Source organism: Episyrphus balteatus, chromosome 4, assembly GCF_945859705.1.
Source record: "Episyrphus balteatus chromosome 4, idEpiBalt1.1, whole genome shotgun sequence".
Classification (NCBI taxonomy): domain Eukaryota; kingdom Metazoa; phylum Arthropoda; class Insecta; order Diptera; family Syrphidae; genus Episyrphus; species Episyrphus balteatus.
The window spans coordinates 26963180-26985754 of NC_079137.1; the positions used below are offsets into that span (position 1 = coordinate 26963180).

Below are 22575 nucleotides of genomic sequence, written 5' to 3' on the forward strand. Positions count from 1 at the left end.
AAAAATGTGTCAAAACTGCCAAATAAGATCGAAAAGACAGTTTTTTTGTACTTTTAATGAGCAGGTATCATCTTTGGAACATTTTTGACAATAAATAAAAATTAAAAACATATATAAAAGTTTTGTTCTTCAAGTTTAGCGAAAAAAAAAACAAAAAAGGTGGAAGACACTTTGGACCGCTCTTTAAACTGAATTTCATTTTGCTTGACCAATATTATGTGGTAACTAAATAAACAAAAACAGTAGATAGTGAAACAAAGAAGAAAAGAATTTTTAAAAATTAAAAATACGGGAAAAGTATAACAAACGGAAGGTTAAAAGTGAACCTATCTATTAGAAATAGTTTAAATCAGTAGAATCGCTCTCCGCAAAAGTGAAAAAGCATATTCCAATAAAACCGTAAAGGATTTAACGAAATTTTCTTTGAGTGAAGGATCAAAATGTATAAAAGATTAAGTTCTGATCCTCTGGAACCACTAAACCACTGGAATTTTCAACTAATGAGGCATTATCATTGATGAATGATGCTTTTCTATCGGAACACCTAAACAAGTTAAATGCAAAAATCAAGCAAGTGTAAAAGGCCAGAAATAGGGTCACGAAGAAATTTAGAGAATTATTAGCTTGAAAAACATCGAAGGTAGTATAAACACAGCTGTTTTTAATAGGCCCTTATGTTTCAAGTTTGCATCGCACAAAAAGAAGTTACTTTTTTAAATTATCTGCAGATATTTTTAAATGTGATGCCATTTTTTATGATTGTGAAGCATATTTAATTAAAATCATTGCTAAAATTTTAATTTAAAGCATGATATTGAGAAAATAAATCATGTATGTAACCTGTCAAAAACATGTGTAAAAGTTTTATTTCTTAATAAAAACTAATTATTCTGCCTCTCTTTTTTCGTGAATAGCAATAGAGTTTTTATTTATTGAGGTTTTTCAAGCGTTTTTTAAAATAATTAAGTATATCCAATCATAGAATATGTTTACGGAAACATAAATTCAAAAATGCATTTTCTTCATCACTATTTTGACCCACTTTTTGCAGAAATTATAGATTTCTTTTTAAAAAATCTTTCTTTTTTATAGAATTTTATCTATTCACATTCATTTGTTTAAAACTGTTTAGAAAAAAAGTAGATTTAACGCGAGTTATTAATTTTGTCCAGCTAGATTCGTGATTGGCCACACTGTGCGGTGGTAATAAAAAACACACCTAATATATATTACATCATTAGGTGTGTTTTTTATTACCACCGGTCTTAACTGGACAAAAAAAAAACGCAGTCGGGGCTAAGCAATTTACATTTTAAGCCTGGTACGCTGCTCGCGCTAAATTTTAGCTCCCATACAAATTATCGATAACTTGTATGGGAATTTTATCTCAGCTAAAATTTAGCGCGAGCAGCGTACCAGGCTTTAAATGCAAAAACACTTTAGCCCCTTGGGCTTAGTTGTTTAGCCCGGAGAATTCTCTGAGCTGCGTTCTTTTTCTAACAATAGTCAACTATAGTTGTTATGTCAAAAAATATTGTTGATGTGTCATTGTTAGAAATTGTTGGGTTTTTTACAAATCATTTAGGAACGATTTATTGTTAGATATTGTTAAACTGTCAAACCACAAAAAAAAATTGTTTCGAGAATATTTTTATTTCCATAATTATAACAAAAATCATGTTTTTTTAGTCAAAATAAATTCTCTCTTATCATAAAATTACAAATTTCTGTTTTTATTTTCATTTTTTTCCACTTATTTCCGAAAAAAAAAACTTAAGGTTGGTTTTGTAAACAAAACATCCACTTTGACACATCAACAATCTCATGAGCAGGGATAGGATGTTGTGGAATTTGCCTTTTTTTCTTGCTCAATCGTACGACACTATAGATTAAAAACAAACACGTTTCACGTCCCCCTCGTGCCAAATATATGTATTTTATTTTGCCTTTTTTTTGCCTTTTCTTACGTTTTTGCATTTTTTTGCCTTTTCTCTTGTTATTCCCTTTTTTTGCCTTTTTCTATGTTTTTTAAAGTAATGCCTACACACAAAACACTCAAATACAAACAAAAAGATAACTTACTCAATATATCTATATTAAGGATCTACCTATGCAACTTGTTTGTCTGCTATTGTTACCATTCATTGCTATGTTCTTTAGCGCGGCCGGCAACCGACACGTATCATGGTTCAAAAGCTAACTTACTCAATTTAAAATATTCGATTGGAGAAGTTCTCCAGATTTTGAAAATCAAGAGAGATTTGGAAGCCGCGAAAAGGGCAGTCGCAAAAGATGTTGTTGAGAAGTACAAATCAGTTTTTTTGGGCAATAAGGGACTCGAGAGAGTTGAACAAGTAAATTGAGTAATAAATGGGAACACAAATCAAGAGCTTCCGGCAAATGTTGAAGTGGGTGATGTCGAGTGCTTTAATTAATTAATTAGTTTAATCTTTAGCTCCTTTAAAGCACTTATGACGACTTTTCACGAGTCGATTTTAGCCGCGCGATATGTCGCACGATTTGCAGCTTACGTTCACACGAGTTGAAAAGCTTGGCCGCACGGCAAAAATCAACTCGTGAAAAGTCTCCAATAAGGGACAATCAAAGGCGCTTGTTACCTGAAAATTTAAAAAATCTCATGATTGTTCAAAATTACTACAATTAATTTTTATATTACATGCTTTCTCTCAATAAATGCCTTTTTATGCCTTTTTTAAAGTTTTATTTTGCCTTTTTTTTAAGTTTTTAGGTCCACAACATCCTATCCCTGCTCATGAGTGTTCAACTCATATCATGGAGGTGAGTTGGAAATAGTTACGATTTGCAACTATTTGACACTTAAAAACGAGTTTAGGAACGATGTTCATCTGTCAAATAGTTACATATCGTAACTATTTTGTAGTTTTGGAACGACAAAAGTTAACGATAGTTAACAATAGGTGTGTTTTTTATTACAACCGGTCTTAACTGGACAAAAAAACGCAGTCTGGGCTAAGCAATTTACATGTTAAAGCCTGGTACGCTGCTCGCGCTAAATTTTAGCTGAGATAAAATTCCCATACAAGTTATCGATAACTTGTATGGGATCCATTTTATCTCGGCTAAAAATTTTCGATAATTTGTATGGGAGCTAAAATTTAGAGCGAGCTGCGTACCAGGCTTAAGCCTGGTACGCTGCTCGCGCTAAATTTTAACCGAGATAAAATTCTCATATAAGTTATCGATAATTTGTATGGGATCCATTTTAGCTCGGCTAAAAATTTTCGATAATTTGTATGGGAGCTAAAATTTAGCGCGAGCTGCGTACCAGGCTTTAAACACAACAACACCTTAGCCCCTTGGGCTTAGTTGTTTAGCCCGGAGATTTCTCTGTGCTTAACTTTTTGAACAGTTTTAAATCTGTGCTTAATTATTTTATAAATTGCTTAGAATTTGTTTACAAACGTGAAAACTGACGTTTGGAAAGACAAAATGTATTTAACTAGTTTTTGCTAGCATACATTTTTTATCTGTTTGTAAAACATACATGAAAAATACAAGAAAATGACGAAAGCGAAAAATATGATAACTCTAAATTTTTGTTGTGTCTGCTGTTTTCGGAACATTCAATATACAGTGCTGCCAAGATTTCAGGTTAAGCCCCGAGGCGTTTTTTTTGTCCAGTTAAGACCGGTGGTAATAAAAAACACACCTAATAGTTAACTATTGTTAGAAAAAGAACGCACCTCTGGGCTTAACTTTTTCAACAGATTTAAATCTGTGCTACCAAATTAACTTGTTCGTAAATTGTTTAGAATTTGTTTAAAAACATCAAAACTGATGTTTGGAATGACAATTATTATTTTAAATATTTATTTAATAGTTAGTTAAACTTTTTTTTTTTCAAAAACACACAAGAAAACCCAAAAGCGAAAAATATACCAACTTTATATATTTTTGTGTCAGCTCATTTCGGAACATTTAATATGCGGCGCTGTCAATTTTTCTCGCTAAGCCCCGAGGCGTTTTTTTTTAACCAGTTAAGCCTAGTCGCAGATCGGGAAAAATTTTATTTCTCATACAAATTTTTTCTCGGGACAAATTTTGTCTTGAATATTTTTCCAAGCAGTACGCAGTTCATGCGCAAAATTTAAATACTTAGAGCTGCTGTAAAGAAAAAGTCTCCACATAATTCTGAGCGGACAAATAATGTTCGAAGCATTATTCTGCCGGCAAAAATTATGACAAGGAAAAAAAAAATAAAACAAAATTGAAAATTATTCAAACAAAATTAAGGTGGACTCTTTAATAAAATACTTGGAAAGTGAAGACGAAGCAAATACAACGCACAATCAAATAAAAAAAAAAATAATTTAATTTGAAGGAAGAAAAAACTATTGTAAGGGCGTGTGCGAATTGCGTTAAAATGTTGGTTAAAATTTCTACCACGATTAAAATTTGACGTTTGGTTAAAAAAGGGATCAAATTTATTTTTTTTGCTGTGCGAATTGGGTTAAAATGTATTAAATGGGACTTTTTTCTTGGTACTACTTTGAATAAAATTCCCTCAAGATAAAACAAAATTACCCTCAAAAATGGTTTTTCTTATATTCAATTAACTATTTTTTTTAACAAAACCCAGTTGAAAATATATCAAGTTAAATATTCTAGTATGAAAATTCTCAAGAAATTCTCAATTTCACATACTTTTTTTTATTTTATCGATAAATTCCCATTTCATTATGATCAAAAAGAAATGTATTAATTCAGTCTTCTAACACTAATTCGTAGTTCACCAGCTGCCAACAAAATAGAAATATAAAAAATAAAAAACAAACAAACAATTAGTAGATTTTCAATTTTTTAAGATGAATATTAATTTGAGGAAGTACTTTGTATTAATACTTTTAACATTTCTTAAAATATCAACGCATTATAACAAAAATAATTTCAAATCTATCTTGATCTTTCTATCTTGAGAAACGTCAAATTTTAACCACTAGTGTAAAATTTTACCCTGCTCCGCAGCTGGGTAAATTTTAACCCATTTTATTCACCATGCTAGTGTCAAATTTTAACCAAATTTTAATACTTTTAACATTTCTTAAAATATCAACGCATTATAACAAAAATAATTTCAAATCTATCTTGATCTTTCTATCTTGAGAAACGTCAAATTTTAACCACTTGTGTCAAATTTTACCCTGCTCCGCAGCTGGGTAAATTTTAACCCATTTTATTCACCATGCTAGTGTCAAATTTTAACCAAACGTCATATTTTAACCAACATTTTAACGCAATTCGCACACGGCCTAAGAATAGTTTACAGCTACTATTTTTATTTTTTGTTTAAAAATTCACTCTTTCCGCCTTTTTTGGCGTATTCTTAGCAAACGAGATATTAGCTGCGTTCCTTTGGAAATATTTATCTACTTTTTAGTACTTAAAACTACTTTGATCTACTTTGCTATACTGAAAAAGTAGTTCAAAGCAGCTTTAAGTACTAAAAAGTAGATAAATATTTCCAAAGGAACGCAGCTATTGATAATTACAAAAAAAAGTATTAATAATAGTTTTATGCTATACGGAAAAAAACTGCGAACTGAAGTTGGTGCGACAGTTGCGCAGGATTAAAAAATGTTTTGTTTAAATGTTTAAAATTGTAGAGATAAAATTTGTTTTTTCCCGATCTGCGTACTAAGCCCAGTACGCAGATCGCGCTAAACTAAATTTTATCTCGACAATTTTTATCTCTACACGCGTTCGCTAAAAGACAAGATAAATTTAAATTTAAAAATAACGGCTGAGTCACAGTTTCATTTACTTATACCAGCTTACATTCAATATTACATTACATATTTTTTTTTACCTGCAGAATACCTTTTTTACGCTCTCATTTTTTTTTTATTCCTCTTCTTTTATATATTCCAAGGTTTTTTTTGCCTCTGAAGCCTGGTACGCTGCTCGCGCTAAATTTTAGCTCCCATACAAATTATCGAAACATTTTAGCTGAGCTAAAATGGATCCCATACAAATTATCGATAACTTGTATGGGAATTTTATCTCGGCTAAAATTTAGCGCGAGCAGCGTACCAGGCTTTATTCCTTGCAGCAACAACAACAACCACAAAAATGTCTAAATTTATCTGTGAAAAAATGCGCTGAGCATTATTTCGCGAGCTAAATTGAGTTTAGACTTTTTGCAAAAGTTAGATGAGAATTCGAATTTAGCGCGTGAACTGCGTACTACCTGGCTAAAAATCCTCACTAAAATTTATCTTTGGAGGAAATTTGTATGAAAGATAAATTTTAGCGCGATCTGCGTACTAGGCTCTAGGCTTTAAGCCCGGTGGTAATAAAAAACACACCTATTGTATACATATTTCTATAGTACTATCATGAAGTCGAATTTAGTGTTAGTTCAAGTCACCACTATTTTGAGGTGGCGCTCAGTGTATTTATTTCTTACAAATTCTGCTTTTTTAAGTTACCACCAGAGTTCCTGAGATCGTTTCACTTCATGATAGTACTATGGTAATATATATACAATGTATTACATATCTTTTTCTTTTTGAAATTGCTTGGAAACTCATAAAAATTGATCAGTTTCCCCGCCTTTATAGTCAAGTTCTATCTCTATGTTTGTCGCACAAGAATGATAATGTGAACCCCATATAGTAAAATATGAATCGTTCTGGCATCACCACTCTTTTACTTCAAATTTATCTCTCCACGTCTCCACAAATGCAGTGGAGAACAGTATTATTTCTTTCTGTTCGGTGTGGTGTAGTTTTGCTATATTTTCTTTTAGTTAAGGAAAATACATATCTACTGTGTGTTTGCAAAAAAATAAATAAAAAAACTACATAATAAAGTAGAAAATAAAAAGATTTTATCTTAGAAATGTCTAGTTCTATAGACACTATTGGCATTAAATTACAAACTCTAGAAGAACGATTGCAAGCCGAAAATGATTCACGTATGGTATTTCCACCACAAATGTCTGCCCCTCCTCGACAGACACTACCAACCCGCCCGCAACATTGTAAGGAATTAACAAAAAAAATCCTTTATTTAAATTATTTTAAGTAGATTTTATGATTAAAATAAATCTTTTGTCATATTCTTCACGACTATAATAAAATTCGGGTTAAAATCAATTCAATTGATTAGTTTCTAGGAAACAAGAATGACATTTCTGCAAAACGCAACTCTCCATCTACATAGTACATACAAAAATCTACTTTACTTTTTTTTCTAATTTTATCTTAGTGGAAACGACCCCAGTTCGTCCTAGGAAATCCTTGAATTTACCAGTTGTGGCACAGCATCCTGCTGCCGAAACAGAAACAGACAAAAAACTGAAAAAAATCATGAAACAAACTGGAATTCTAACAATAAATAACCAGGCATATAAGACGGACATTCAAGACTTGAAACATTTAGGTGATCTGGGCAATGGGACGAGTGGTCACGTGGTGAAGATGCAACACATTCCAAGTGGAACTGTGATTGCAGTCAAACAAATGCGCCGAACAGGCAACACCGAAGAGAACAAGCGGATACTTATGGATCTGGATGTAGTCTTGAAATCGCACGACTGCCAATACATTGTTCAGTGCCTGGGATGTTTCGTTCGTGATCCCGATGTATGGATTTGTATGGAATTGATGGCAATGTGCTTCGATAAGCTATTGAAACTATCAAAGAAACCCGTTCCAGAAAAGATTCTCGGTAAAGTAACAGTTGCGGTAAGTCAGTGTATTAACATTGTCTTTTGTTTTTTTTTATAATAAAAAGTTTGATCTTTTTTGCAGACTGTAAAAGCACTTTCTTATCTGAAAGAAAAACATGGTGTCATACATAGGGATGTTAAACCTTCAAATATTCTAATAGACGAAAGGGGGAATATAAAACTTTGTGATTTTGGAATAAGTGGTCGATTGGTTGACTCAAAAGCAAATACAAGGTCAGCGGGTTGTGCAGCATACATGGCAGTAAGTAAATTTTTGATAATTTCATATATTCTTAAGAAACAATGATTCGATTGATACAAATTAAACTTTAGAGTTTAGAAAATAAATTAGTTCGCCACAAAACTTTGAAGTTCAAATTCAGAAAACTTGAAAAAACTGAAGGGACAACAGTGAGCGATCTGCTAGGGAGGTACAAAAAATATGTATTTTTTTTTTCTATATTTGGTAGGGCCAAACGCTAGATTTGTTCTGTTCCACTTATCTATAATGTGTTTTCTATTGACGAATCTCAGAATGAGATTTGTGAATCTGACAGCTGAAAGGGGGGGGGGGGGGGTGGGCTGAAGAGGGGGAATAGTGGAAAAATCTCAGATTTTATTCTTGAGATTCAAAAAAATGACAAAAAAAATAATCTGAGATTCAAGAATCTGAATCTGGATTTTTAGCCAGATTCACGCATACAAACACACGCACTTTAACACACACTCCTCTGTTTGACATTTGTCTGAACATTTGTTGTTGTTTTATTTTTTTATACGTACAGATTTCGTACACAATTACAAAACTAGATTTTATATTCTATTTGCAGTGGAAAATCTGAAATTTTTACACAAACATCTCAAAAGTCAATAGAAAACGACATAACATTAACGAAACGTTTTGCTCTTCGTTTAACCTGCAAGAACAAGAAACATCGTACCACTTTTTATCTGTGTGACCCATTTTAAAAGAATTGAGATTTGTATACTTTCAAAAAACAATATTAAATGAAAAAAAATCAATAGATAGGTATCCTAAATGGACAAAACTAGAAAATTCTTTCCCAGTATTGCATTGAAACCATTTAAGTATCGGAAAGATTTTTTGGATGATTAAGGCGTTATATCTAGTTGTAAGTGCAAAAAAAACTTCTTTTTTGTGGATTTTTTGTGAAGAGGCATTTAATTATATAAACACAAAGAATACCATATCCATAAAGCAAATTTAATGTATTAAAAGAATTCGCTGTGTATTTACAAAAATATTGGGTTCCGTTATTTTTGTAGTAGATCTCCTAGACGACCTCCAAAAAAAAGGTGTCTGTTTATAATTAAATGCCTCTTTACAAAAAATCCACAAAAAAGAAGTTTTTTTTTGCACTTACAACTAGATATAACCCCTTAACAGATTTATATCTCATTTTTATTGCTGTGATGTATTTAGGGCCATTTTTTTCACTATTGCTCAAATTGAAGCAAACTCTCGAGTTTGCCAACTTGAGAGTTGTTTAACTCGAGAGTTGAAACGCAAGTTGTAATTTCTTTTTATTCACTAATTATTTTCTCAACTCTCCAGTTGAACATCTAAAGTTGATCAACTTCAAGTTTGAAAAATATCCCTGGGATGATTGACAAAAACTGTCAATTATTTAAATTAAAATTTGAATCTGTCATATCCATAGCATAGTTGTATTCTTTTTTGTGTTTAATTTTTCGATTTTTGTTTGCTTTTTCGATTTTGTTTGCTATGGGCCCAACTCATAGAATCCGTTGCGTCCGTTGCGTCGAAGTTTTCAACTGACAGCTCGATAAAATACACACGTTCTAATGGGAAGCGACCCATGAGCGACGATTTTATGAATTGTGCACTTTAATTGTTTATTTGTGAAGAAAATGTAACAAAAGTAACATTTAATGATATATGTAATAAATTTTATCAATTAAATACTTAAATTCTGTTGTAGAGTTCAATTTTACTATGCTAAAGTCATACCTGCAACTGATAATTATTTGTTCTAACAAATTGTTTTTAACTGAAGAGCAAGTACCTACATGAAATCTAGTCGCGCATTTTATTTTATAAAAAAAAAGAACAACAATAACACTGGTTATCAAAATTAAGCTTTTTTGGTTGCCGAAACAAAAATATACTTTTCTGAAGGTTTTCGGTGTGCTGAACTCGAATCCGTAGTCAAAAAAATTAATCAGCTCCCGTTTTTGAAATATTACCGTTACAAAATGATGTACTTTTGACTTTATTTTTGTATGTAAGGAAAATTGTTTGAGCGTATTTAGTAACGGTTTCTATAAGAACTATTTTCCATCTCTCAAGACCTGTTTAAATCTTTCCGATATCTTTTTTACTGCCCGAAATATCCTCAGTTGTTTGGCATTTAATATCAACCATAGAAATTTTATAATGCCATTATCTCCTATATTATATATGAAGCCAAACCCACTCACTTAATTTTAAGATATCTCGGGCAATAAAAAGATATTGAAAAGATTTAAACAGGTTTTGAAAGATGGAAACCGCTACTAAATATTCTAAAACAATTTTCCTCACATAAAAGAATAAGGTCCGAGGTACTCAAAAACACGATTTTTTTGCATTTTCTAACGGTAATATTTCAAAAACGGGAGCTGATTGGTTTTTTCTGACTTCGGATTCGAGTTCAGCACATCGAAAACCTTCAGAAAAGGCTTCTCTTTGTTTTGTAAATTACCGTTCAATAACTTTCATCTATTATAAAATTTTTTTTGTGTTACAATTTTTAGAGTTTAAAAGTTAGTATTCGAAGTTCAAAAAATGGCAAAAGCAGAAGGTTCAATAACCTTAGAGTTTGTTAAAACACTAGAAAAGTGTGCCCTATTTATTAACAAATTTCAACCTCATATAAAAAAAGCAGTGTAGGCATTAAAATTGTTTATTCATCAGTTTCAAGTCTGTGTCTTCCCCTTCTTTCAGATTGAGAACCTTGAGAATTTTTTTTTATAAAAGGGGTAAATAAATTGATTAACTTCAATTAATTTGTTAATAAAATACTACCCATAAAATATTCAACGTTATCTTTTTTTGAAACGGTACAGCATTTTAAAATTATTATTCCCGGGCGTTCTTCGCTCTTTATAAACTTTTTCAGATCTGACATTGAAAAAAGCTGCCATATTTTTATACTCGTAATAAATACTCTGCAAACCGATTGCTTTGAAAGTAAAGTTGCGACTGTTGATGTTGGCATTTAACATGAGAAAGTTTTTACTAGTAAATGTTCAAGTTGGTATTCAGAAACTTGAAAAATTTTCAGTAAATACTAGAAAGAAAAGTTCGTACTAGTTTTTTATGCATATCAATATAAGTATTTACTATAACAATTCATCCAAAACTAGTAAATACTATTGTTCTAGTAAATACTATATGAAAAGTAGTAAATACTATAAAAATTTACTAGTAAAAAAATTTGCTACCGTTAATGCATACGGCTCAATATTCTAATTAATTTAATTGAATTTGTATAGCCCCCAGATACTATATTCACTGAAAAAAAAAAAATTAAGTTGGCATCTTTCAGACGGTTTCAAACCAAGGCCAAAATTTTATTTATTATGTTTATGAATTATAATCTTTATATTTGTATTGAAAAAATAAAAATTTTATTATTTTATATTCTATTCTACATTCACGTTGTGAAATTTTAAGTCGCAGTCTTAAGGCGCAAGATGTTGCTGATGATAACATTTCAAAGGGTGATATGCATAAAAAAAATTAAATGCTTTTACTAGAGAATTTTCAAGTATATACTATATGCATAAAAATCAAGTAAATGCTGAAAATTAAGTAGGTATTTACTATCAGTCATAATAACTACTTTTTTGGATGAACTTTTTCAGTAAATACTTTATTCCGTATGCATAAAAACTAGTAAGTACTTTTTTTCTTTAGGAATTACTAGATTTTTTCAAGGTTACAAAATACCAACTTGTAAATCTCATAGCATATACTTTTTTTTATTTTAACACCGTATATGAAGCCGTGGAAATAATGAATAGCAGTATTAAGTCACATTTGAGGCAATCGTTTCTTGATATTTATTAAAATAGGGTTTTTTAATTTTTTTTCCAAATGGCAGAATTTGTACGTATTAAATTCCCAAAAAGTCTATAAAAATCGAAGACCGGGTTTTGAATCAAATTTTAAACAACCTGAAAAATTCTATTAGCCTCCGTTCTTGAAATATTACCATTATAAAAATGTTTTTTTTGTATAACGGTAGTATATATATTTCAAAAACGGTACTAATAGAATTTTCCTGATTTCGGATTCAACCTCAGCACACCAAAAACCTTCAGAAAAGTATATTTCGGTTATTGTGGCAAAAATCTTGTTGATCAGTGACTTAGAGCGGAATTCATAGTCGTTACTCAAGTTAAGATTTTTCTCAACTTGAGCATTGACTTCAAATTCAAATTTAGATTTATTGAGACTTATTTTTGATTACAATAAAGTACTTATGTTAGAAATACATTAGTAAATTAAAAAAAAAACTGACTTAGAATTGGTCTAGCTTTAACATTTCAATATTTAAATTAATAGACTTGTTAATTCTATAATATGTTAAGGTAAGAAACTTATATAGTAAAAGGAACAATTTTAGTGCTCTTGAGCATTGACTTGAGAAAATATTTTTCTCAATCAAACTCACAAAGAAATTTGACTAATTTACGTAATAGTCTAAGAGCCAGGAGCAGATTTCTTGCGTGAGAGGTAACCGATTCATATGAATGTCAGAGGTAGCGTGGGTCATGGTGATGATGAATACCTTAGTCTGCCTGCATTTATTTGGGGCATTGTCGAGAAAAAGCGCATCAAAAGTACCATTTTTCTGAAAATCGATTTAGTGAGGGTAACCACTTAAAATTTATTGATAACCAACGCCACATACTCACTGATAACAAATATACCAATGGCAGACATTTTAAGTGCGGCCAAAGCCCCGGCAGACTGTCCCGAAAATGCGTTTTTTTTTGGCGTTTTTAGACTTTGGGGTAACCACCTAAAATTAATCGCATCCTGTAGCGGTGGACTCCCTGATAACAAAAATACCCATGGCAGACATTTTGAGTGTGGCCAAACCCTCGGCACGCGGTTTTGAAAATGCAGTTTTTCCGAAAATTGATTTATTTAGGGTAACCACTTGAAATTAGTCGCATCCTGTAGCGGTGGACTCCCTGATAACAAAAATACCCATGGCAGACATTTTGAGTGTGGCCAAACCCTCGGCAGACGGTTTTGAAAATGCAGTTTTTCTGAAAATTGATTTATTTAGGGTAACCACTTGAAATTAGTCGCATCCTGTAGCGGTGGACTCCCTGATAACAAAAATACCCATGGCAGACATTTTGAGTGTGGCCAAACCCTCGGCAGACGCTCCCGAAAATGCAGTTTTTCTGAAAATTTATTTATTTTACTTTTTCACATAACTCGCGTATTATTGGACCTAGCAGAAAAAATTGTATGGCAATCTTAAAGATAATTGAATTTCCTACAGAATATGTTAAATAAGTTTTTTCGATTAAACCTTCGGTTTAAGAGTTAGGGTGGTTTTTTTGAAGCAAGTTAGAGGGTGATTTTCTTATTTTCGTCATATCTCTTTTATTTGAGCTTTTTTAAAAATTATTTTGGAGTAAAAGTTGTAGATCTTTTTATTACCTTCATTTATTACATTAACGGTTTTTCGATTTGACAGACCGTTTTCGATCTGTAGGAAAAAAACTTCAAAAAGTTTGCAATTTTTTAGCCAAAAAAACGCATTTTCGGGACAGTCTGCCGGGGCTTTGGCCGCACTTAAAATGTCTGCCATTGGTATATTTGTTATCAGTGAGTATGTGGCGTTGGTTATCAATAAATTTTAAGTGGTTACCCTCACTAAATCGATTTTCAGAAAAATGGTACTTTTGATGCGCTTTTTCTCGACAATGCCCCAAATAAATGCAGGCAGACTAAGGTATTCGTCATTACCATGACCCACGCTACCTCTGACATTCATATGAATCGGTTACCTCTCACGCAAGAAATCTGCTCCCGGCTCTCGGTCTATAAACTCTCATCTAAAAATGTATTTTTTTAATAATTCGGTATCGATTTGATTTTGTGTTTGACGCGATTTAACGATATTTAACATTAAAAGAAAAAAATGATAGCGAATAATTAAAAAAATATTTATTTTAGAAGATGACAGTTTAATCAAATCAGTCAAATTTCATTGTGAGTTTGATTGAGAAAAAATTATTTCTCAAGTCAATGCCCTTTAACTTAAAATAAAGTTAAGTTTGTTTTTGGCTAATTAACTTAAACTTAAGATATCTCGGGCAATAAAAAAGATATCGGAAACATTTAAACAGTTTTTGGAAAAAAAAATATAGAACCGTTAGAAATTTGTTTGGCCAAAATTACGTATTTGGTCATTTTATAACGGTAATATTTCAAAAACGAAGGCAAATCAATTTTTTCTGACTTCAGATTCGAGTCAAAAAACCTTCAAAAATTACTTTGGTTCGTGTGGTTCTTCGTTTAGTGTCGCCCCAGTTTCAGATGTGTATGTATCATCATATAATAAAACGGCAAACACTTATTTTGTGGTACAAAATACGTGGCCCACAAAAACCCAAGGGGCATAAATTATATACCGAACGATAGGAAATTTTATCTAGATGTGCAGAATGTATACTTTATTTATTTTTTTTTGCCGAAATAGATAAAAACAATAAATTAAAATTGAGGAAAAAAACAAAAACAAATGTGCTGAACCACGCCCTCTCCCTTCTGGAAGTGGAAACTTCTAAAAGCAAAGACGAGAACCTTCGAAGACATTCTCGAATTTCGAATAAAATTAAGTGTTGCATATTCTTAGTAGTAAATAAAGTGATTTATATAGTGTGCTTATATGAGCATAAATAAAAGTTACAATACAATTGGTCAGCTATTACATGAAGCCTCAAGAGGCTTGACTCTTTTTTTCGAATTTTCTTTTGATAATCATTCTGTGAGGCGCGTACTATTACACGATGCCTCTTGAGTCAAAGACTCAAATTTGACATTTCTCATTTGATTTAAGTATTGTTGTTGTTGTATTCCACCAAGAATCAAAAAGAAGAGAAAGGGAATGTTGAAAAAAGAAAGAGTGGAAAAAGAAACGTCAAAAAAGAGTCTCAGAATTTCGGCCCACGACTCTCCGGTCGGATAATTTTTTGTTTTATCTTCTTTCTCTTTTGCACTCATTAGTTTTGAAAAGAGGGGCGCCTCTTGAGGCTTCATGGCACTTGGCTGACTTGGCACTCGAATTTTGAGTGCGGGGTCGGCTAGTATATATTATTACGGTTGTCGAACACCCTTTTCCGGGACTTACACCGAACAGATTTTAATAAATTATATCTTAAAAAAAGGCGAATTTCTGCCGCCAGAATCTGGAAAAATATAAATATATAAATGTTTATAATTTTTAAGAAATCTTAATTTGTTTAAAAAATAATATTCCAGCCAAAATGAATTTTAAAATGACTTTTTACCCCTTTCCAATGAATCTGGAAATGTTTGACATGGTGTGTTCCTGTTCACATTAGGGGTGTTCGTATATCATTAGTTCGTATCATCAGGGGCGTTCATTAGGCGAGTAAATTCTCCGATTTGCTTAAAAATTCTGATGGTTAACATTTTAAGCATTATTATGTACAAACAAATTGCAGATAAGTTTGGACAAAAATATGAAACCTGTCAAATTTTAGAAGTGGGGATGAAATGCTCTCAGAGAAAGAAAAAATTGTGCAAAAGTACGCAAACTCTTTTAGGACAAAATTATCATTTATTAAAAGAAAAAAAGAAGGCACTAGCTGTTGAAAGATTTCAGACTTTTGTCCGAAGAAATTTTTGGGCAGAAATTTGCAAGAAGAGGAGCTCTCTTTTTTGTAAAAAAAAAACTACACAGTTTCAGTCTAATCAAACAGGAATTGGGTTAAAAAAAGTTGAAAAAAGGAGAATTATTTCTGTTTTAGGCAGTACCTAAACAGCCCTGTTACATGTAACATTAGTTATACATTTTTATTTCATTTTTGGCACACAAATTGAAAATGCCAACTTTTGAGGTTCTGGGTAGTCAACCTCCGTAAAAAAAAAGATCACTCAAAAGTTTTATTTTGTATTTAAGTGCCTTATATCATGTTTTCACTAAAATCCAAATGAAATATTTTCGTAAACTATTTCATTTTGAATGTCAAATGGTTAATGGTAAATTGCTAATCCTCATCGAGATAAAATGGATCGAAAGATTAATTTGAAATTAAAGGCCCCAACCCATAGAATCCGTTCCACCTGTTGTGTCAATCAATCCGTTGAAATTGAAGGATGGGACAGAAAGGGGTGACCCAAAGAATACGTGGCATGACGGATTGCTTTTTGACAGCTCACTTTAAATTCCAAGGTGTGTTCGATATTTTCTCGATGAATGTGCACTAAGGAAGTTCTGATGCAAGAAATTGTTAACTATTATCGTTGTTCTTTTTTTTTTAATAAAATAAAATACGCTATTAGACTTTATGTATGTACTTGCTCTTCAGTTAAAAACAATTTTCAATAACAGATTATCATTTGTAGATATGACTTTGGCATAGTAAAATTGAACTCTACAACAGAATTTTAGTATTTAATTGATAAAATTTATTAAATATATCATTAAATGTTACTTTTATTACATTTTCTTCACAAATAAACAACTAAAGTTCACAATTCATAAAATCAGAAAAGAAAAGAACACAGTTCTTAGTTCTGAAATTCCCCGGTGTGCACTCCGAAACAGAAAATCGAGCTGATCTATTGTTGACAACCAATGTCAAAGGATACGACAGATGAAAAAGTAGAAAGTTGGGCTATTTCTTCCGTCGAATTCGTCAAATACAAATAATTGATTTATTTTATTCATTTATCACATAATACGATATTTTGATAGGAATAATTATATTCCACATAGTGTAGTTCCGATAACCAATGAAAGATACAAAATATTTTGCTTATTTTTTACTTTGGTGTACTTAGCGTAGTTCCTTCAACATCAAGTGCGGTCCTACCTTTATTTTAATTATTCTTTCAGATCATTGAACACTTCTACATGTTTCCAAAATGATTGGAAAGTGGAAGTGTTCATCGCTTTTGACAGGATCTTTGGAATAAGTTCAGTGGGGAACTTCCAACGATTGTCAGTATAAGAAAATAGTCAAAAGAAAACAGAAAAAAAAAGAAAAAAAAAAGGAGGCGCGAATTGTGATAGAGTTTTGTGAATTTAGTTCGTGTTTTCCAAAATAAATATGTAAAATTAATTATTTTTTTTTTTTAATTAATCGGAAATAAAAACTTTAAATTTGAAAACAATCGCGAAATATAAAAGTTTTTATGGTCAAATTATTTCGAACACACAGTGTTTGTTGTAAGTGTGTGTGACAATATGTTTTTTGTTTACATTTTCCATGCCGAGATATGTCAAATTAGAAAAGGAAAAGACAAAGATAGTTTTTGGAATTTCCCTTTATGAAAAAAAAAAACACCGCCAGAAACAAATCAATAACAAACGTTTAATGTCGTTTTTAATTGGCAATCCGGAATTGTTCTTCGATTCAGAATCCCAATTGAACAGTTTTTTTTATTCCGAAGAATCTGAAGTTTAACATGTGCCACATATATGTGTAATCGCGCCAAACTTCATTTGTTTTTGTGCTGCAAACATTTTGTACTGCTAACATTTAAATCTATGAATGTGTGAGTGATTCTGCTTCTGATTCTGTTTTTAAAACCAGAAGAGAAATTCTGTTTTTTTTTTTCAGAATCAGGGCTCAACTTTCCTTTAGGGTCGCACGAATTTTAATACGCGAATAATTTTATGTGAAAGATTAATGACTAAAAGTAATAAAAATAACAATTTTAAAGTTAGGAAACGTGTATTTATATTTTTAATTAATTTTTTAAAGTTCATTTTTTCATACAAATGAATGCAAATGACGACCGCGAAGAAAAAAAAATTTTTTTTGAAGTTCTTTTTACATACCCAAACTTGTCCCCACCTCAAATCCTATAGTGAGCCCAAGCAGGGGGGTTGCAGGGGGGCAGCATGCCCCCCCATACGCATCTCAACTTTTATACGCCTCAAACTTCAAATTCTTCTTGGTCGTCATTTGCATACATTTTGTATGAAAAATTTAAATATTTATTTTTTAATCATACTTAGGGGTGTTTCCTAACCTTAATATTTTAAAGGTATTCTATTGAGACCCTAAGCTCACTGTAAAAAATAAAATCACAACTCTTTGCGTGCGACCCTAATGGAAAGTCGCCCCAGAATCAGAACTGTCAGTTTTGATTTTTGGTTTTTTGTGAAATTTTTTGAATCCAAAATGGATGAAATGCTATGGTTTTTGTTTTTTTTTTTTTGTGAAAAAATTTGTTTGCATCCATCATGGATGTAATGGCCTTCCACTGCGGAGTTAATATTAAAAAAAAACAAAAGCGACTTTTCTGACAGACAGCTGCCAAATTTTATGTACAGTGGTGCCAAATATTTGCATGGATTTCAAAAATCAATATAGATAAACAAAATAACAAGATTTTCAAGATTTTTTGTAAGTACATATATGTATGAACATATTCCGTAGGAACATTTCATCTTCCATTTGCCAGGAAAAGTCTGGGAAGTGTACCTATGTATGTACATATATAGTATATACATAATGTACATAAGAAAAAGGCCGGAATATTTGAAGGCTCCAGGGGAAAAACAGCACAAGTCCATTCTAACTCATTTCGAGAAAAATGCATTTTTAAATTTTGTTCTCCATACAACTTAGTACTTAAAGCACACAATTTATTTACTTTTTCAGCAAGGCTTAAATTTGTTTTATAAAAGTAAGGATGCCATCAGATAGTGGTCAGTAAATACTACAAAGACCTCATCATTCGTTTATTTTTGACAAAAAGTGTACATGTGCCGTTTTTCCCCTGGACCCTTCATTTGCTCTTTGCGTGCTATAGGGGCGTAAGTGTTGCACCCCTATTACGATTGTCAACTATCAATTCTTTGCCCCTGGGTAAAAAGGACTTACATAAATGATAGTTTACCAGAAAAACCGATTGAAGTTGAAAATCGATGAATTTTTGAGCATTGATCCTCTTATTGTTATAAGAAAGAGTTACTCTAAATTTATGTTTTTGATACCAAATAAAAGAGCTTATTCTCTTTTCATCAAAACCCGAAAGTGCAATTTTGTGACTTAACCTCTTTGTAGCCGGAAGCAAAGAATTTATAGTTGTTAAAAAAAAATCGATCTCTTATTTGCTTTGAAAAAAATTTGAAAACGAAGAATGATGCCAACCGTGAAATGTAACTGAAAAGATCCATTAAAAAAATGACCAGTTTTCCCCCATTTCGATTTTAAAACATCAAATTTCAGTATTTATCAACTATCAATTGATAGTTGACAATCGTAATAGGGGTGTTAGGTCCGTTTAGGTACTTCCTAGGCTAAAATATGATAAGTGGCTATTAAAAATGAAAAACTATGAAATCACGTTTCACGTAGGTAGATACGAATTTTAAAATTTCCACTTTTGAATAGCTATATAAAATTTAATGGAGTGTGAATTAAATGGGTCTAAGATAATTTTTGGAAAAGCCCAATACAACAGCAAAGAAAAATCGTCAAAGGAAAAATTGTCGTATGTAAGAATCAGACAGAAACCTTACGTTCAACAATTTTTTTATGGACGATTTAAGTTGGTGAATGCATGATTCAACATCGGTTCAAGTTCTTCAAATTGACCAAGTTTGAGATATTAGTTGCTTTGAAATAGAGTTAATTATAAAATGTATGTACAACTTAGGGAACCTAGAATTGCTAAATTTAATGTGCCATATTCATAGCTGTTTAACTTAAACTGGGGCTAATCCAATGTATTTTAAATGGGATAAACAGGAGTTTTTTAGTAATTCTCGACTTTTTAAAAACACACTCTGCATTTACATTTGTACCTACCTACCTATACTTTCTTTTTATTTAAGCATGCGAGAAGTCTCGCACGGGTAAGCTAGTTAATAAATATTTTTATAGCCTCCGCCTTAGCTTTTTTAATAGAGGGTTGCTGTGCCTTACTCATAAGTACATTATGCACTTTTAAAATTCGCACAAAAGCTAAGTGCATTTGGCTTATGTCAATAAACCTTTCGTATTGCTACTCATCTCTGCTGCTGATTTACTTTTGACTCACAAAATAGCTCGAACAGATGTTCACAAACTAAAATTTAGAAACAGTAAATTTTAATGGATTAAACCGTAAAACTTCCAAAACAATTTATTTGTAAACACTAAACGAATACAAATATTAGTATTTTATAGTATTTACTATAATTTTTGGGTGAATTCTAGTATTTACTTGGATAAATTCAGTATATACTAAAAGTATTTGCCTGCTAGCAGGTACTTTTTTTATGCATACGAAATTAAGTATATACTATGAATTTTACCTTTTACTAGAATTTATAGTATTTACTTTCATCTTTTACTTTAAGTAAGTACTACGTTTTTATGCATATCACCCAAAGTTTAGGTTTTGTTTTTGATTCTTCGCCTGAAATAGACAAAGTAGGTAAAAAATTTAATGAAACTGTTGAGTTTTACCAAACATATTTGGCTGCCGGACATTCTTCTATTCTTTCACAGAGAAAAATAGATCACATTTTCGATAGATTTTGGTATCAAGCTCTCTTGTCAAAAATGTAAGTTCATGGTTTCGACGATTCTCTGATCAAATGGATTAGAAACTTTCTTTCGAACCGCTCAATACAAGTTCCCTTTTCCTTATTTTCATCAACGACCTTTAAGGAATAACTTCAAATCCGCTTCATTGTTTTGCTGATGACAGCACTCTAAGTTTCTCATACCTATTTTCTAATTCAACCCCCAATTTCTTGGATGTGGAACTTCAACGTCAACTTATGACCAACTCATTAAATTCCAATCTTGACAGAATTGTTCAATGGGGCATTATTAACCGCGTGGAATTTAATGCTTCCAAAACTCAATGCTGCCTCGTGTCACTCAAACGCAAACAAATGACAAACAAATTTTGACAACGTTCGGAAGATATAACCTTATTATGTGTTAATCTTGAGCCACTGAGGTGCGTTCTTTTTCTAACAATAGTCAACTATCGTTGTTATGTCAAAAAATATTGTTGATGTGTCATTGTTAGAAATTGTTGGGTTTTTTACAAATCATTTAGGAACGATTTATTGTTAGATAATGTTAAACTGTCAAACACAAAAAAAAAAAAATAGTTTTGAAAATATTTTTATTTGCATAATTATAACAAAAATAATGTTTTTTTAGTCAAAATAAATTCTCTTGCATCATAAAATTGCAAAACCCTGTTTTTATTTTCATTTTATTCCGCTTATTTCCAAAAGAAAAAAATCCTTAAGTTGGTTTTGTAAACAAAACATCCACTTTGACACATCAACAATCTCATGAGTTTTCAACTCATATCATGGAGGTGAGTTGGAAATAGTTATGAATTGTAACTATTTAACACTTCAAAACGAGTTTAGGAACGATGTTCATCTGTCAAATAGTTACAAATCGTAACTATTATGTAGTTGAGGAACAACAAAAGTTAACAATAGTTAACACTAGTTAACTATTGTTAGAAAAAGAACGCACCTCTGATGTCGTTTTCTTTCACTCTATGAAGGAGTAGTGTAAACTTTTACTCCTTTTTCTGGAGTGAAAGAACATAATGAGAATATTTTTTTTTTGTAATTGTGTGTGTAACAAGGCAAAAATGGATAATTTCCTTGAAAATAAATTGCACGACTGGGGTCGCACGTACTTGCTCTTATGCTTAAAGTAACTATAATGTTAAAGCTTTTTATTCAAGAAATTAAAAATTTGATATTTTGAAGAAATTTCATAAGTAGTATAAAAAAATTAAATCTGTTTTTATAATTAATTAAACTCCGTTTTAAATTATCTTAAAAAAAAAAAAAAACAAATATGCCATTTTATTTCTTGTATAAAAAGGTATTTTTAGAAAAAAATTTTCGAAAATTGTAGGAGCCGTTTTTAAAAAAAATAGTTTTTTATATATAAAAATTTTTTAACATTTTTCAAAAAAAAAGTTGGGATGCCATTTTGAAGAAATAATTAATTTACACATTAAAACTAAATTTCAAAATTTTTCATTAATCGGTTTTCAAAAAATTGATTTTTCAAAAAAAAATTTTGAAATATTTTTTAAAAAACCAAAAATGCGTTTTTTGAAAATTTTCTAAAATTTTAATATTATCTTTACTTACACACTTTTGTATAAAAATTTTCATTTGAATCGGGTTAATGTTGTACGAGATATTCAGAAACGAAAAAAACCGTTCTATGACAGGTACCGTTAACAACGGTACAAAAAATATTTTTTTTATTTAAAAAGTTGGCTCTTATGTGTTGTACTACACACAAAAATTTTAATCAAAATCGTTAGAGCCGTTTTTGAAAAAAATTAACTTTTCTATTTCCGTTATATGGCAGGTACCGTTAGTTTTGGTCATAAAATAAAAATTTCAATTTCCCCTCTAGGGAATCACCAAAAACTGCTAACTACCAAGTTTGAAGAAAATCACTTCACTCGTTTAGGCTGCAGCTCCAGATAGAGACAGACAGACAGACAGAATTGCCGGACCCACTTTTTTGGCATTCTCCATCATCGTAATGTCATGTAAAATTGTTATCTCGAGTTCGATTTTTTTTACGAATACCTATATCGCAAGTAAAAATAG

The 22575-nt window shown here is 31.2% G+C and overlaps 1 protein-coding gene across 2 annotated transcripts in view; it reads left to right on the forward strand.

Annotated features, from left to right (window-relative positions):
* Window positions 1-6739: 6739 nt before the first annotated feature.
* The window catches only part of LOC129917676 (dual specificity mitogen-activated protein kinase kinase hemipterous), a 39820-nt gene continuing 23984 nt past the window's right edge, over window positions 6740-22575 (forward strand). Inside the window, exons 1-3 of one of the 2 annotated variants that reach the window (XM_055997721.1) lie at window positions 6740-7024; window positions 7252-7730; window positions 7797-7976. In XM_055997721.1, the coding sequence (XP_055853696.1) occupies window positions 6883-7024; window positions 7252-7730; window positions 7797-7976 (801 nt within the window). In that variant the 5' untranslated portion in view covers window positions 6740-6882. The remainder of the gene's footprint in view (window positions 7025-7251; window positions 7731-7796; window positions 7977-22575) is intronic. The other variant, XM_055997722.1, reaches the window with a different exon arrangement.